Source organism: Bombus huntii, chromosome 3 (genome assembly GCF_024542735.1).
Source record: "Bombus huntii isolate Logan2020A chromosome 3, iyBomHunt1.1, whole genome shotgun sequence".
Taxonomy (NCBI): Eukaryota; Metazoa; Arthropoda; class Insecta; order Hymenoptera; family Apidae; genus Bombus; species Bombus huntii.
In genome coordinates, this window is record NC_066240.1 from 8,063,659 (window position 1) to 8,076,493 (window position 12,835).

Here is a 12,835-nt window from a genome sequence, read left to right on the forward strand (position 1 = left end):
CGCGATTACAAAGCCGGTTGAAATTACATCGTAATCCGTGTGTGTACACGAGCGCACGCGACGTGACACTGCCTCGCGATTTCTGCGAGAGCGGTCATAAGCGATGACTCGGTCGCTGAAGTCCGAGCCTGGGCCAATTGGCCAGGACCTCCGAGGTCGCGGTCAATTACGCCGGATATCAGAGAAGCTGCGGCAACGATTTGTCAATTAACATACTCGGATTATTCACGAAGCATGGTTCGCCAGTGGTTTCCGGCGCCGCTGGCGCGCGACCGCTTGATTCACGGTTTGTCTCGCTCGCTTCTTCCCTTCGCAGGAAACGCCTTTGTTCCCAAGGAGGACCCTCGCGGTTTCCGCTTTTCGGTGGACTGTCCACGGGATGGCTTTGTAAAGTGCACGTTCGAGACCGGGATGAATGAGACGGAGGAAAAAGAACGGAAGTGGAGTTTGTCATTAGTAATACAAAGGTTAGAGTAGTTGGTACAGGGGTGGAAGATTAATGAGACCTTCTTCTATCCGTAAACTGTGATGTTACTTTTCAGTTAGGATTCTTTTCTGCTAGAATTTATAGGTTTATCTGCGTAAAAGCTATAAAATTTAGAAATGTTAGACAAGAGAGATGAGATGGAAAGAAAGATCGAAAGTTCTGTTTGTTATTAGTGGAATATCGTAATATACGAAGTGTCCGATTTTATTATATAGATTCCTGAATCTTTCTTTTTTTTCACTCAAATTGGTGACTTTGATTTCTTTATAATACCATTTTATAGTGAATATCAGAGTAATCTTGTATCTCGAGTTTTATCAAATTCATAAAGATTGACAAGATTTACTCAGTTTCTGTTTTGCACCTACTCCTCGAGCACGACGTAACTCTATTAATGGAAATTTTCCTATTACTCAGGCGACTTCTCGGCCTAATTAAACCTAACCACGTTCGGCTGAGTCATTAAGACATTCCCAAGATAAACTAGCAATTTTAGAATATACGAAAATAAAAATACCTGGAGGAGAGATACCACGAGAAAATCAAACTTCTCACACCTCTCTTAGATCCTTTCTTCCAACAGTTCCACATTAGCCACCAAATTTACCAAGGTTGTTTGGTGACCGGTTTTCACGGTTTTCGACGAAACCAGTAACGCCATATCGCATCTGTCAACGTTTGCTATTGTTGTCTTGAACCGAGCCGGAAACGAACACCGGCTTCTTAACGACTTTTCGACACCAGACGAGACTTCTACCTGCTGATCCCGAAGAACAGGATGGAATGTGGGCCCAGCAGGTGCGGTAAGTTGTATACATATATACGTGTGGATGGGCACTAACGTTTCGCAGGAAAGCCACGGATGCGTGCAGTTGATCGGGAACAAGATAATTCGAACGGTTTTGGGTCACGAGCCAGCAACCAACTTTGAGACTTTACAGATACGCTAAACTTCAAAGATCTTTTACGCCATCATTTTGGAATATTTTTAGAGACCTAAAGTCAAAGTTCTTCTTTTTTATAATTCTAAGAATTTCAAGAAAATGTTCGACTTGTTGGACCACTTCCAATAAAAAGATGCTCGAGTCTTCCAACTGCACTTCTTCCTCTGTATAGAACACTGAATTATTGAACGTTTCTTAACTCTCCGTAGATACAGTGAATCATTGACAAAGTAACTAAAATTCCATCAAATTTTTTATTGAATTGTTTTATTGAAAACAGATTTTATTCAACAAATAGTTGTATAACTTAGTAGAGACCTAAGATATCTACGGAATGTGAAAAAATATATTTTACGGAACATTAAATGTCGTTAATGCATTATACAAATGATGAGAAATATACGCAGACGTATCATAGTTGTTACGTAATGGATCAGAGAAGAGGTGACGTACGTAGTCACGTCACACTGCTGAATTTACACCAATCGGCGGATAGTAATATTTTCACTTGAAGAGCCCAAGTTGTTCCATGGTTCGACGGGAAATGTATGTCACGACCAAAATAATGCGGCTGTTTCACGCAGCCATAGTGCAAGCGGTGTGTAAAAAGAAGCCGCGTAAAAGACTTGTTTCGAAAATTTCATTGGTCGGACCGAGTGTTCCGACGTTTTCGAGTTCCAGCGTCGCGCATTCCTGCGCTACAGGATCTTTGCGGTTAGCGTCTCTTAAATTTCGTAGGAATTGCTCGGTTAGTGGAAATGTTGGCTCATCTTTGCACGAGAAGAATTGAAAAATCGTATAAGAATTAAAAACACTATTTATGTTTTAAAAATCTAGTTTTAATTATTGAGGAATGTAGCAATTGAAATTAATGTATTGTAATCAAAGAGACTGAGAATGATTAGAACAAATAGTTTGTTGCGAATTTTTATAGAAATTAACTGTGTTATATGTATTTCTAGAATGATTCATTCTGTGCAAATTTTTGTAACGATTTACTACAGATCGTAATTCCCAAAAACGTACTGGTCGTGTTGAATATCGAAATACGAGGTGACAAAACTATATTCGATGTTACCAGATCATTTTCTAACCAATATCACGTGCACAACCTAGTCCGAATATTTTCAATCGTAGCGACACTAGTTTCGATGGCTAAAAACGTGCGAATTAAGTCTTAGAAGATTTATGTGTCTTCGTGTGGTATATCGAGTTCATAGTCGATTTATTGCTTTGAATTCAGGTAGCCGTTGTTAGATGAGATTGTTTGAGAATGTCTGGCGTAACATTCATAAATTATAGCGAAAGGTTTTCAGCGTCTGAATTTCTTGTTTTACAAAACAGAAAGTGGCCATTACAAGTTGAATGAATGGATTGAATGTCAACGATGGGAAATAAAAATTTGTATAATAGCGCTGAGTGTTGGATGTGAGAACGAATAGTATTTTGAAGAATAGAATACAGTCGTGGAAAGTGTTTTGTTCACTGACAGGAAGCTTTCGTAATATAAGAATACTATACATCGCAATGGAACAGAAAGCTGAAATCAAAAGTTGAGAGAAATAGGCAAGTGAAAAGGCGTTCATTTATTACAGTTTTGATGGTGAAGCTGTAATGAAACTATGGAAACGAAAACGAGCGGCGACACGGTCAACGAAGCGTATTTATGTACCGTGAAAATGACATAGATGACGTTTTTACTAAACAGTAAAAAAGCACGTAAAAATATTAACCTCTTCAGGAACGAATTTATTTAAAGTTAGAAAACGATCATTATTTCTCATTTTTCTGAGAAAAGGAGTGTACGCTATTGAATACATACGCGGCAAGTGGGTTTTCAGGTTAACTATTTGTAAAACGATTTTCTCCGTCAAGGGAATATTTATGATTTAAATTAAAGAAAAAGTAAATACGAGACATATATACAAAATATATATACTTCCGTTCACAAGAGATATATTGGATCACAATCTGATACGAATATAGATTTCCAACCGATTAATTGTTCCCTTAATAATTTAGATTAATTATTATATTTTGTATGAAACTAAATGTTCCGATACTTCTTTATTCATAATTTCCAAAAGATGAAAAAATAACACTTTTATTAAGAAGATTAAGGGAAACACTAAAAGCCCAAATAAATGAAAAATCGAGAAGGAAAGCTTTGAGAAGGCATAGAAATGAATAAACGTACCCAAAGGTTAAGTATTCAGCTTTACAGAATTCCAAATGTTAAACAAGTTAAACAAAGCTCGGTAATCGATCAATAAAAGACAGGATAGTAACAGACTAAACAAGCCAGCCAGCCCACGAGTAAGTATATCTTTCCTATTTTTACGAACGAGCTAAGAAACCGATCCCAAACGAGTATCGAGCGTGGAAGGAACGAGTTCAACGACATTCGAAGATTTTTACCGACCTCGGTAAGGGGACTCGCGGCTGGCTGCGTTACGTTTTCCATTTCACGGCGTTGCATTCGTACGGGGATTTCACGGCGGACGAGGCACTCTCTCGTAAATGACGGTCTCTTTCTCGTAAAATCGAGCGTAGTAAACACGTGGCACGTGCATGTGTCTCGAAACCATCTGCCCTCAGCGCGCATGATCCAACGACGCACGCTATTGTTTATTTCGCCGGTGCCAAAAATAATACACACACGCTCGAATAATGGTTGCAATTAACCCGATTCGATATATGCTGAAAAAATTCTATACTCAAGCAAGTGGCAATTGACAATCTAACAAATAAGCTATCGATTACGAGGCTGTAATAGTTGCGCTCATCATTTACTACGAATGAGAAAACACAATCTTCATCCTGTTGTAACAAAACTAAACTTCTTCGTTCTATTCTAGTGAACTGCAAATTAGCCGGTAGTGCGAATAAATAATGATTGATAACAGGAAACAATTATAACAAACTGTCAGTTCAGTTCACAGTTGTAAAAGAGAAGATATCGCGGTCATGCTTCCCTATAATATTAGATATTTCGAAACAACATCTTTAATTTTAATTATTTTCAATGGAATATTGCTTGAAAATTGTATTCTTTCGACGTAGGAAATGTCCACTTGCATCACATCCAAGCAAACTAACCTCATATTTTTATTTATTAACGAGATTTAAACCAACTTGTTTAGAATTTATTTTCTAATATACGTTATTGTAATAACACAAAATAAATGGAGAAGATTTCTAAATTCTTGAATTCTTCGTATTACGAAAGTTTATCATCGTAACTGGACACAAAATGGGAGGACAATGATGTAATACAGGAGACAGAAAAGATCACTAGCATGAAGACACGCGTTTACTCACCTTCACTAGAGACGTGACCACAGGGCTATCCAGGAGGCCTTTGAGGAACAGCAGATCCGTGTCGTCAGCCACCTTGCCCAGCTCCTCCAGGTTGTCGCGTACGTGCATGAAGGCGGCTGGAACAGTGACCAGACACTTTTCCATAACACCGTGCTACGTGGACGTGCGCGAAGGGCAACGACACTACCGGCACGAGCGTCGAGGGTGCAAAAGAGCGACGCGAGGGGATGCCGGGTGTGGCCATTCCATGGATCAATATTGGGGCAGCCACAGGTGGCTGGAGCTAAAGCATGAGACACTTCGGTGGAAAAATCGAAAAGCGGGAAGTCGAGTAAGTGTCGATGCGAAAGGAAGTATTATTCACGTAGAGGTAAAATTTTTAAATGGTTACCTTTAGACCGCGAATATTTATGCATTTATGGAAAGTTGAAGTATACAAAAATGTGCAAAATGCATATAATATGCTAAAATGTTTTAAGTACTGTAGTATATAGTACCTCTATAGTGGTTATAATATTTATAAAATATTGAGTTATATTATTTTTATAAAAATGTGAATTTGAATTAGTATAACCGAAATTATTTCCCGTTTATACATATCAGGTACATTTTCCCCTAAAACGCTACGTATTATTTGAGCAAACATTGTAATTTTGCGAATATTTCATTCCACGGTATAATAGTATTAATTTAGAAATAAACAGCACATACATATTTTACATGAGTTATGAAAACAAAATGTTCTGATTTATATGCTCACTAGCGCGTGTATATTATTTCGTATATGCAGTTCACATGCCAGTAGAATAAAAATAAATAATAGAAAGAAAATAAATAATAAATTTAACAACTTGGGAAAATATGTTTTTGCAAGATTCATAATTTAATCAAGATCAAAATAGTAATGAAATAATGTTGGGTATTAGTTTTCAGAATATAAACTTAAGGGTTATGTATTTTATATTAAAAATTTAAGTTTTTGTCAAGATTTTAGCAAGTACTTCCTTTATGAATGTGAATGAATACCAGACTTTTCATTACATACGACTTATTTGTGATAGAGTTACTGCTGAACTTATTTTTCCAGATTTCAGAATCTAATTAATCAAAGACTGATAATTAACCGAATCTCAATTTCAAGTATGATGTTCGTCAATCTAGTTTGTACAATCTAGACTCAAACATATTATGTTCGGATTCGAAAGAAATTTGAAGCAAGCTTAAGGACCAAAGAATCATCTTACTGCTAACAATGGTTTCCAGCTGGTGCCAATTAACATTGAATCCATTCACAAGTGCCAGGACTAATTAGAGTCATAATCATACTTCGACCTACCTTTTCACTCTCGTTCGACCTTACTTCGTCGAACAATTTTCAACACGAAACAACGTTTAGCGTAATTATGAATGAGATAAAGCCTTTTTACTATTTCAAACAAAGAATACAAAAAGATCGTTCTCTTGTTTAATTGTCAATATTAATAGCGAAAAACGAGTTTAAATCAAACATTACAAATCGTTCGTAAAGTATTTGAATGTGGCGTCTCCTCCTGAAAAACGCCTTGAAATCTCAATTTTTTATAGATGATATATTAAAGTTTTGATTTGTTTTAATAAAAGCAACGACACAAGATGTTTTACTAAAAATATCTCTTATTTTCGCAAACATATTCTCTTACAAAGTTAAGTCACAAAATTTTCTAAAATTATCTCACTTGCAATTATCTTACATCCCTTAGAACACATTTATCATAAAGGGCAGTTTGTCGAACCAGTTGTATCTTTATAATTTATGATGTTTAATTATCGAAGACCAGACGAGGCGTTCTCCAGGTTCGAGTGGTTCTGATAAATAGTGATTGGCCACTTGAATGTACGATGATAAGCGATGTCGACGACGGGAGGTTTGCATGATAAATGCGTGTAGTTACACGAAGCTATCGAACCACGAGTGCATAGAGCCATACTATGACGATCGCGTATCGTCTTTCCGGAACGCCTCGACCTATTTCTCGCCTGGTTTACAGCCGAAGGAAAAAGTTCTTAAACCAGTCTGTCCGTGTGTATACAGGCGAAACGAAACGCTGGTTTGACGATGCGTTATACAAGCAACTGCAAATCTTTAACTTTAATACGAGACAATATAAAGAAAATTATATCTTCTATTTGAAGAAAAATATGATCGTGCCAAATTTAGTATAATTTTTTACCATATTTTTTTATTTGAGATTGTCTAACGTCAATATTGGATCAGAAAATATTCCGCTCGCTTGTTCTGACCGAGTTTGTGCATGAAACAGAAATGCAGAAGAATTAAGAAGGGTATTTAAATACACTTAGAATTGCGTCAATTTTTTCGAACCTTCTCTATTTTAGATTATTGAACTCCTTGGTAATTTTAATTAATTTCAATTAAAAGGAAGAAACGACGAAGTTGCAAAAGGGCATTCAAATTTGTTAAAAACCAAAGCGAAGCACATAAACGTGGAGGAATAATATTTTGATACGAGAAGTTTGTTCGCGGAATTCTGATGTAGAACGAGAAGAAAATATTTCTTCTGAACGTTATATTAGAAAAATTTTCAATGGCATTTTTTCAATGTAGAATCAAACAAATCTAAACTAACATCGCAGCTTTACCATTTTCTATTTGATAGAGTTTGGTGCCATTCACAGCATCGATGCTGGCTAACAGCCGGCGATCTTCTATCTTCTCCTTTCTTCCGAAGAAAACCATTTTGACGTTTCTTCTTACACGACGATGTAAACTCTTATATAAGAAATCTTTAATACATCAACAAATCATATTTTCACTTTCTTCTCCGTTTCACATTTTACATTCTCATCGTCACATCTAACGTCACGTCTCATTGACGTCACTAAACGCCAGACACCATAAGTAAGTACGATTATTCTCACATTCTTGCACTATCAAACGAAACAAGAAATCTCTTCTTTAGGAGTCTGTATCTACTGAATCCTATCACAACGTTGTTAGAGCGTGGGACAGTTTCAATTACCATAACTCAATTATCACCGAACTATCCATCTCACTATCAACAATCGCTGTTCTTTGTAACACGCATTCTCACGCGATCGTTGATCTTTCGGGAAGCCACGTTCCTTTCGGTAGCCAAGCCAGTGTTTGTCAAGGCAGAGCAAACAAGAGAATTTTCTTCGAAGACGTAGGAAGCGTGCACACTGGTCCGTTCCGCGGCAACACGTCACGGTGAATGGAAACTCCGTGTTACACCTGCTTGGGGCCCCAGGCCCCTGCCAGGAGACTAAAAGCGACACCCCGTGGAAGTGATGGAACACAACGAAGTTAGAAGAACGTTCGCGCCGCGCCGCACTGCTCCCTTCGGGCTCAGGAAATTCGTGACGCTCTTTAAGGGCATCCTGACTACATCACAGAAAGTGCTCTTTCTTTTGCGACGGAAACATCTTTAACGGCTGATGCTTTAAAGTGCTTTTTTTTCAAATCAAATAGTACAAGCATATGGAGCTGGTAGTTTTTAAATAGTTATTTGTGGCATTCGTCGTGGCTGATTGATTCTCGAGGAATTCTTTTTTTTCTTTTTCTTTTAAAATGACGGATGTCGATAATAGATTGAAACTGTTAAAACGTGCGGTTGCGTTGCAAGGTGCAAGAAGGTAAACAGGTTATTCATTCGGACCGAAGATTGTTGAATGTAGGATAGTCCATGGTTTGATTAAAAGTTTCGTTCAAGTTTTAGTTGCTTTCTATTATGATTGAGAAGAATTGGCCTCTCTTTTAGTAAGATCTCGTTAGTGTTAGTTGTTCGCTGTCGTAATTGAGGAAAATGGTTCTTGCTTATGACGTGACCTTTTAAAAGTTTTGTGAAAGGCTTGAATGATATTTGTTTCATTGTGTCCCATTTCATTTGTCAAAGTTATTTCACATATTCACACATACATAACTCTGAAGATTTCGCACAATAACGAACCTCACAAATTGATTTTCTTTTAGGACTTTGACGATTGATACCATCAGAATGGTTCAGCTGGTTACGTTACGAAGTTTTTAAAGTATCAAAGCAAATTTCAAATCTAATTGAATTTCACATATCCATAGGTTTCCACTCAAGAAGAATCACACTTTATTATTTACATGATCTAGTCGTTTGAACTACATACTCTGTGAGAAAAGACGCTGGGGCGCTTTAAAAACAGAACGTGAATTGTATAGTCTACGAAGATTGTCGCGATGCGTGTTGTCGTCGCCGAAGAACGATTGAAACTGACGTTTCCAAAATTTCGTCGGGGAAGGAGCGCATCAAAAGGAGAGGAAAGCTATTCTTATTTTTGTAGACAAATCAAAGCGAGGGAATACGAGAAAGAGAGGAGCGTACGATGAAAAGGAAAATACCACCGGGTAACTGCCCGCGAGAATCCGAGCACGTTGACGAAGGATCCAGAAACGAACCAGCTGGTCTCCGGAGGAAGGAAATCATTCTTCATGGACGTAATGAAAAAAATCGACCATCACTTGGCTCGTGTCTCATTTTGGATAACTTTTTTGTACAATTTGTCGCGATTATTCACCCTTTTCTCCTTTTTACGTTATTTTTTGTTCGATGTATCTTAAACAAAGAGTTGACTTCGAAATAACTTTACGATGAATGGAGGAATTTTGTTGTAACCGAAAAACACGTTTTTGGTCTTTTGGATTTTTGAAATATTTGAAAATTTTTAAATTTATTAGTAATTTTTCTTCTACCACATTTTTGTCTTTGACGGAACGTTAGTCTCTTGTTTATGTTACTTTCGGTTAATTATTTTAAAGTATTAGTTGATCTTTGTTGAAAAATTATCTTATGATCAGGGGAATTGAAATTCCATGATTTTCTTAGGTTCTTTAGATAGATATTTATAAAAGTTTTAGATTATATTTTTCCATTGGATTTTTATCAAGGTGAAATACTAGGGTTATTTAGAATATTTTACGCGAGATACTTCTGAGTCGATTAACTGTTTTATCGTGAACAGATGTTCAACGTAACCCACCGATCGTGCAAATCGTGATTTTATTGACGTTTATTTTGTCCCACACTAGAGAAATACACAGGCTCCGGACCAGGGATGTGAAACTGCTTTCAATCAGGATGGCCGTAAGGTGTAGATGGAAACCATTTGCTCCATCGAAATTATAAAACGGAAGCAACTATGAATTCGATACTAGAAGGCATCGCCTGGAATCCATGAAGATTTTTAATAAACTTTTCATGAAGCAACTCAAATTTAAAATTGTACATAAGATAAAAGTTAAATATAAAATTCTTGGAAAGTACATGAAAAAGATCGCTTTTACGATAGAAGTAATAGTATAACAGAAAAACAGTTGAACGAAAGTAAGCAGCTTTCGTGGAAAGCTTAAGAAAAGAAGGAGGAATGAGTCTGAACACACAAAATTTTTAGAGATTCTTAAATCTGTGAAAATAAAGATCGAATAAAATTTGAATTCTGAAAATTATCCTGGCTGAAGATTGTAAATTTAGAAAAATTTGGATTTCGTGATGATGTTACTATATTATACGTAATCATTGAAATTAGTATTCATTCAAGGTCCTAAGGTGTATAGCTGGCTTTGTTATGGGTTTTATCGATCGTCCGAGTTTTCTTCTCCAGAGCACGCGTTAATATCGACCGTCTCTTTGTTGTAATTTTTCCATGACGTCGTGAATTTCTTTTCGGTGTTTCAAAGATGTGAAATATTCGTGAAATTGAAATTTTGGAAAAATATTGATATCAAATCGAGATATCTGATTTAACTTGTCAGTCGTGAAAGAAAACTAATAAAGATAAATTAATACTCATTAAGTCGAATTCGAGCTATTCAAAAAGTAGTAATACATATCTGAAATGATCCCATTAACAGGTTATTCTAGCATTCTTCAGAAATGAGGTAGGTAAAGAATTTAATGTAAAAGTATTTGCAAATTTGTTCCAAAACCTGATGACCACGTCAATGTGATACTAAATCCCTGTGAGACGTGTCTGAACCGCAATGTGAAAAACTGGAACGTAAGTCAGCATCGATGGTGCTTCCACTGAAATCACGTTAAATTCAACAGGATCACAGACATTTTGTGTCAGAAAAGGAAGAATCTTCGAAGAATGGTAAACGAAAGTTATAGAGAAGGAAAAGTTCGTGGAAGTCGGATGAAACGGTTCAATCAATATCCTCCATCCGTACAAATCAAGATCCAGAGAACTGTCAAGAATTCAAAGTGACGAGTGGAATCTATCGAAAGTTTTGGGGAGATCTGATAAGACGAGACTTTAGAAATTCTACGAAAGTCGAGCAGCAAAGTACAAGGTCTTTAGATCTTTAAAAGGTTTGCGGCTATTTCGTTAACTAGATATTTAAATTCAGATTCTATTTAACGCAAGATTAGAATTACAAAGATTAGATTACAAATTTCTTAAGATAAGTTTACATTTTTTAATTCAAGTTCAGATATAAATCACTAATGCAAATTCAAATTTTCTTTCTTTTATATTCAAATTTGAATTTTCAATTTGAAATTTTCAATTTTCTAGACCTCGATATAAATGGCGGGAGAACTAATCGAAACCCACTTCGATAACAGAGGTGAGTAAATCAAATGGTTCGCATAGTCAATAAAACGTTACTCGACTCAGTTCAATCTCTCCAATCTCGGACAGTTCAATCTACAATCCGTTCTGTACTCGAATAATTTCAAACTTACCGGAAGTGGATTTCAAGTGCGGTAGTTCCTTCTTAGGAATGATCGAGGGTAGTTTCGAACACCCACAAATGTCCTCGATATCCATCATCGACTTGCTATTCTTCATCCTGGTGGACGATAGTGGAATGTGGTTTCAGGTGACGCCAATCGGCATCACGATCAGCATGGATCCCAGCCCCGAGTATTCCACTGACAGGATCGAACTTCCGTTTGCCCAAATTCCCGATTCACCGGCGACCTTGTCATTCTCCCTGTCACTCTTCCTCTCGAATGTTCCACGTGTTGTCCACGTCCCCCCGTCAATTGATCTACGTTTGACGCGAAGTCAAAATGGCAGTCGAAGATCTCGTGATCTATTCATAGATCACCGGTAATGGTCCGTGATTGTGGTAGAGAACGTCGAAGAGAACGAACGAACGAGGAAGACCGCAACGGGACCTATAAGCCCGCGCTCTGTTCGTGTCCGGTACTTATAGCATGTTGCGCGGGGGGTGGGTTTTTGCACCCTCTCTCTCGCTCCGCTTACACGATTTTGCGACTCGTGGCAACGAGTGCCGCGTGCGTTCGGATCGATCGATAGTAAACGCGCCCACGGAAGGGTAGAAATATTCTGGATTACGGCGTCATACAACTTACAACAACAACATACAAAACAAACGCCTTGACGATCGTCTTTTCGAATCAAAAGATAGATATTTTTTTAAATAGCGGGGAAATTATGTTTGCATCTTCAATTATTGGAGATATGAAGTTTGGAGCTTTTATTAGAACGTTTCTCGGTGAACTTATAGTTTCTGATTGAATTTGAAATTTTAGATCGAACTTCCTACATCTAAACTATTTTATAGTACGACGAACAAATAGTGATTACGTGCGAACCGTTGACAAGCCACGCTGAATAGCTTCGTATAAATTATAAAATTGAGAAATTACAGATGTTTAAGCATCTTTTTTTCATTCGGATCAACTGGATAGATTTATTGCGTTAAGAAATTGTTTTCCTTCTTTTTATTGACGATTGTATATTATAGTAATATTCAACACTAATTGCAATACCTTGTAACCGTTCTGAATGTCTACCAGTCTACCAGTGATATGTCATAATGATATTTATATATCGCATATATCGCAGGTTCCGAATGACGAAGAAAATGACTAAAGAGCTATGTGAAGAAAGAAAGATAATGTATAGCGACCTAATAAGCTCGTTTTATTTTTTCATTTTTATTCTTTTATTTATTCCCGATTTTTTAATTTCATTGTTGTAACTGATATTTGATGCTACAAGTTGATATCAGATTGTTCAGTGCGTTTTATTATATTTCATGTAGACTGTGAAAGTTGAACCG

The 12,835-nt window shown here is 36.9% G+C and overlaps 1 protein-coding gene across 3 annotated transcripts in view; it reads right to left on the minus strand.

Annotated features, from left to right (window-relative positions):
- LOC126863396 (protein PALS2) overlaps positions 1–11,927 on the minus strand; it is a 24,969-nt gene extending 13,042 nt beyond the window's left edge. The window contains exons 1-2 of one of the 3 annotated variants that reach the window (XM_050613507.1): positions 11,487–11,927; positions 4,753–4,868 (exon numbers count right to left, since the gene is read on the minus strand). In XM_050613507.1, the coding sequence (XP_050469464.1) occupies positions 4,753–4,868; positions 11,487–11,592 (222 nt within the window). In that variant the 5' untranslated portion in view covers positions 11,593–11,927. Of the gene's footprint in view, positions 1–4,752; positions 4,869–7,392; positions 7,979–11,486 lie in introns of those variants that run through there. The other 2 variants (XM_050613505.1, XM_050613506.1) reach the window with 2 other exon arrangements.
- Positions 11,928–12,835: the final 908 nt, after the last annotated feature.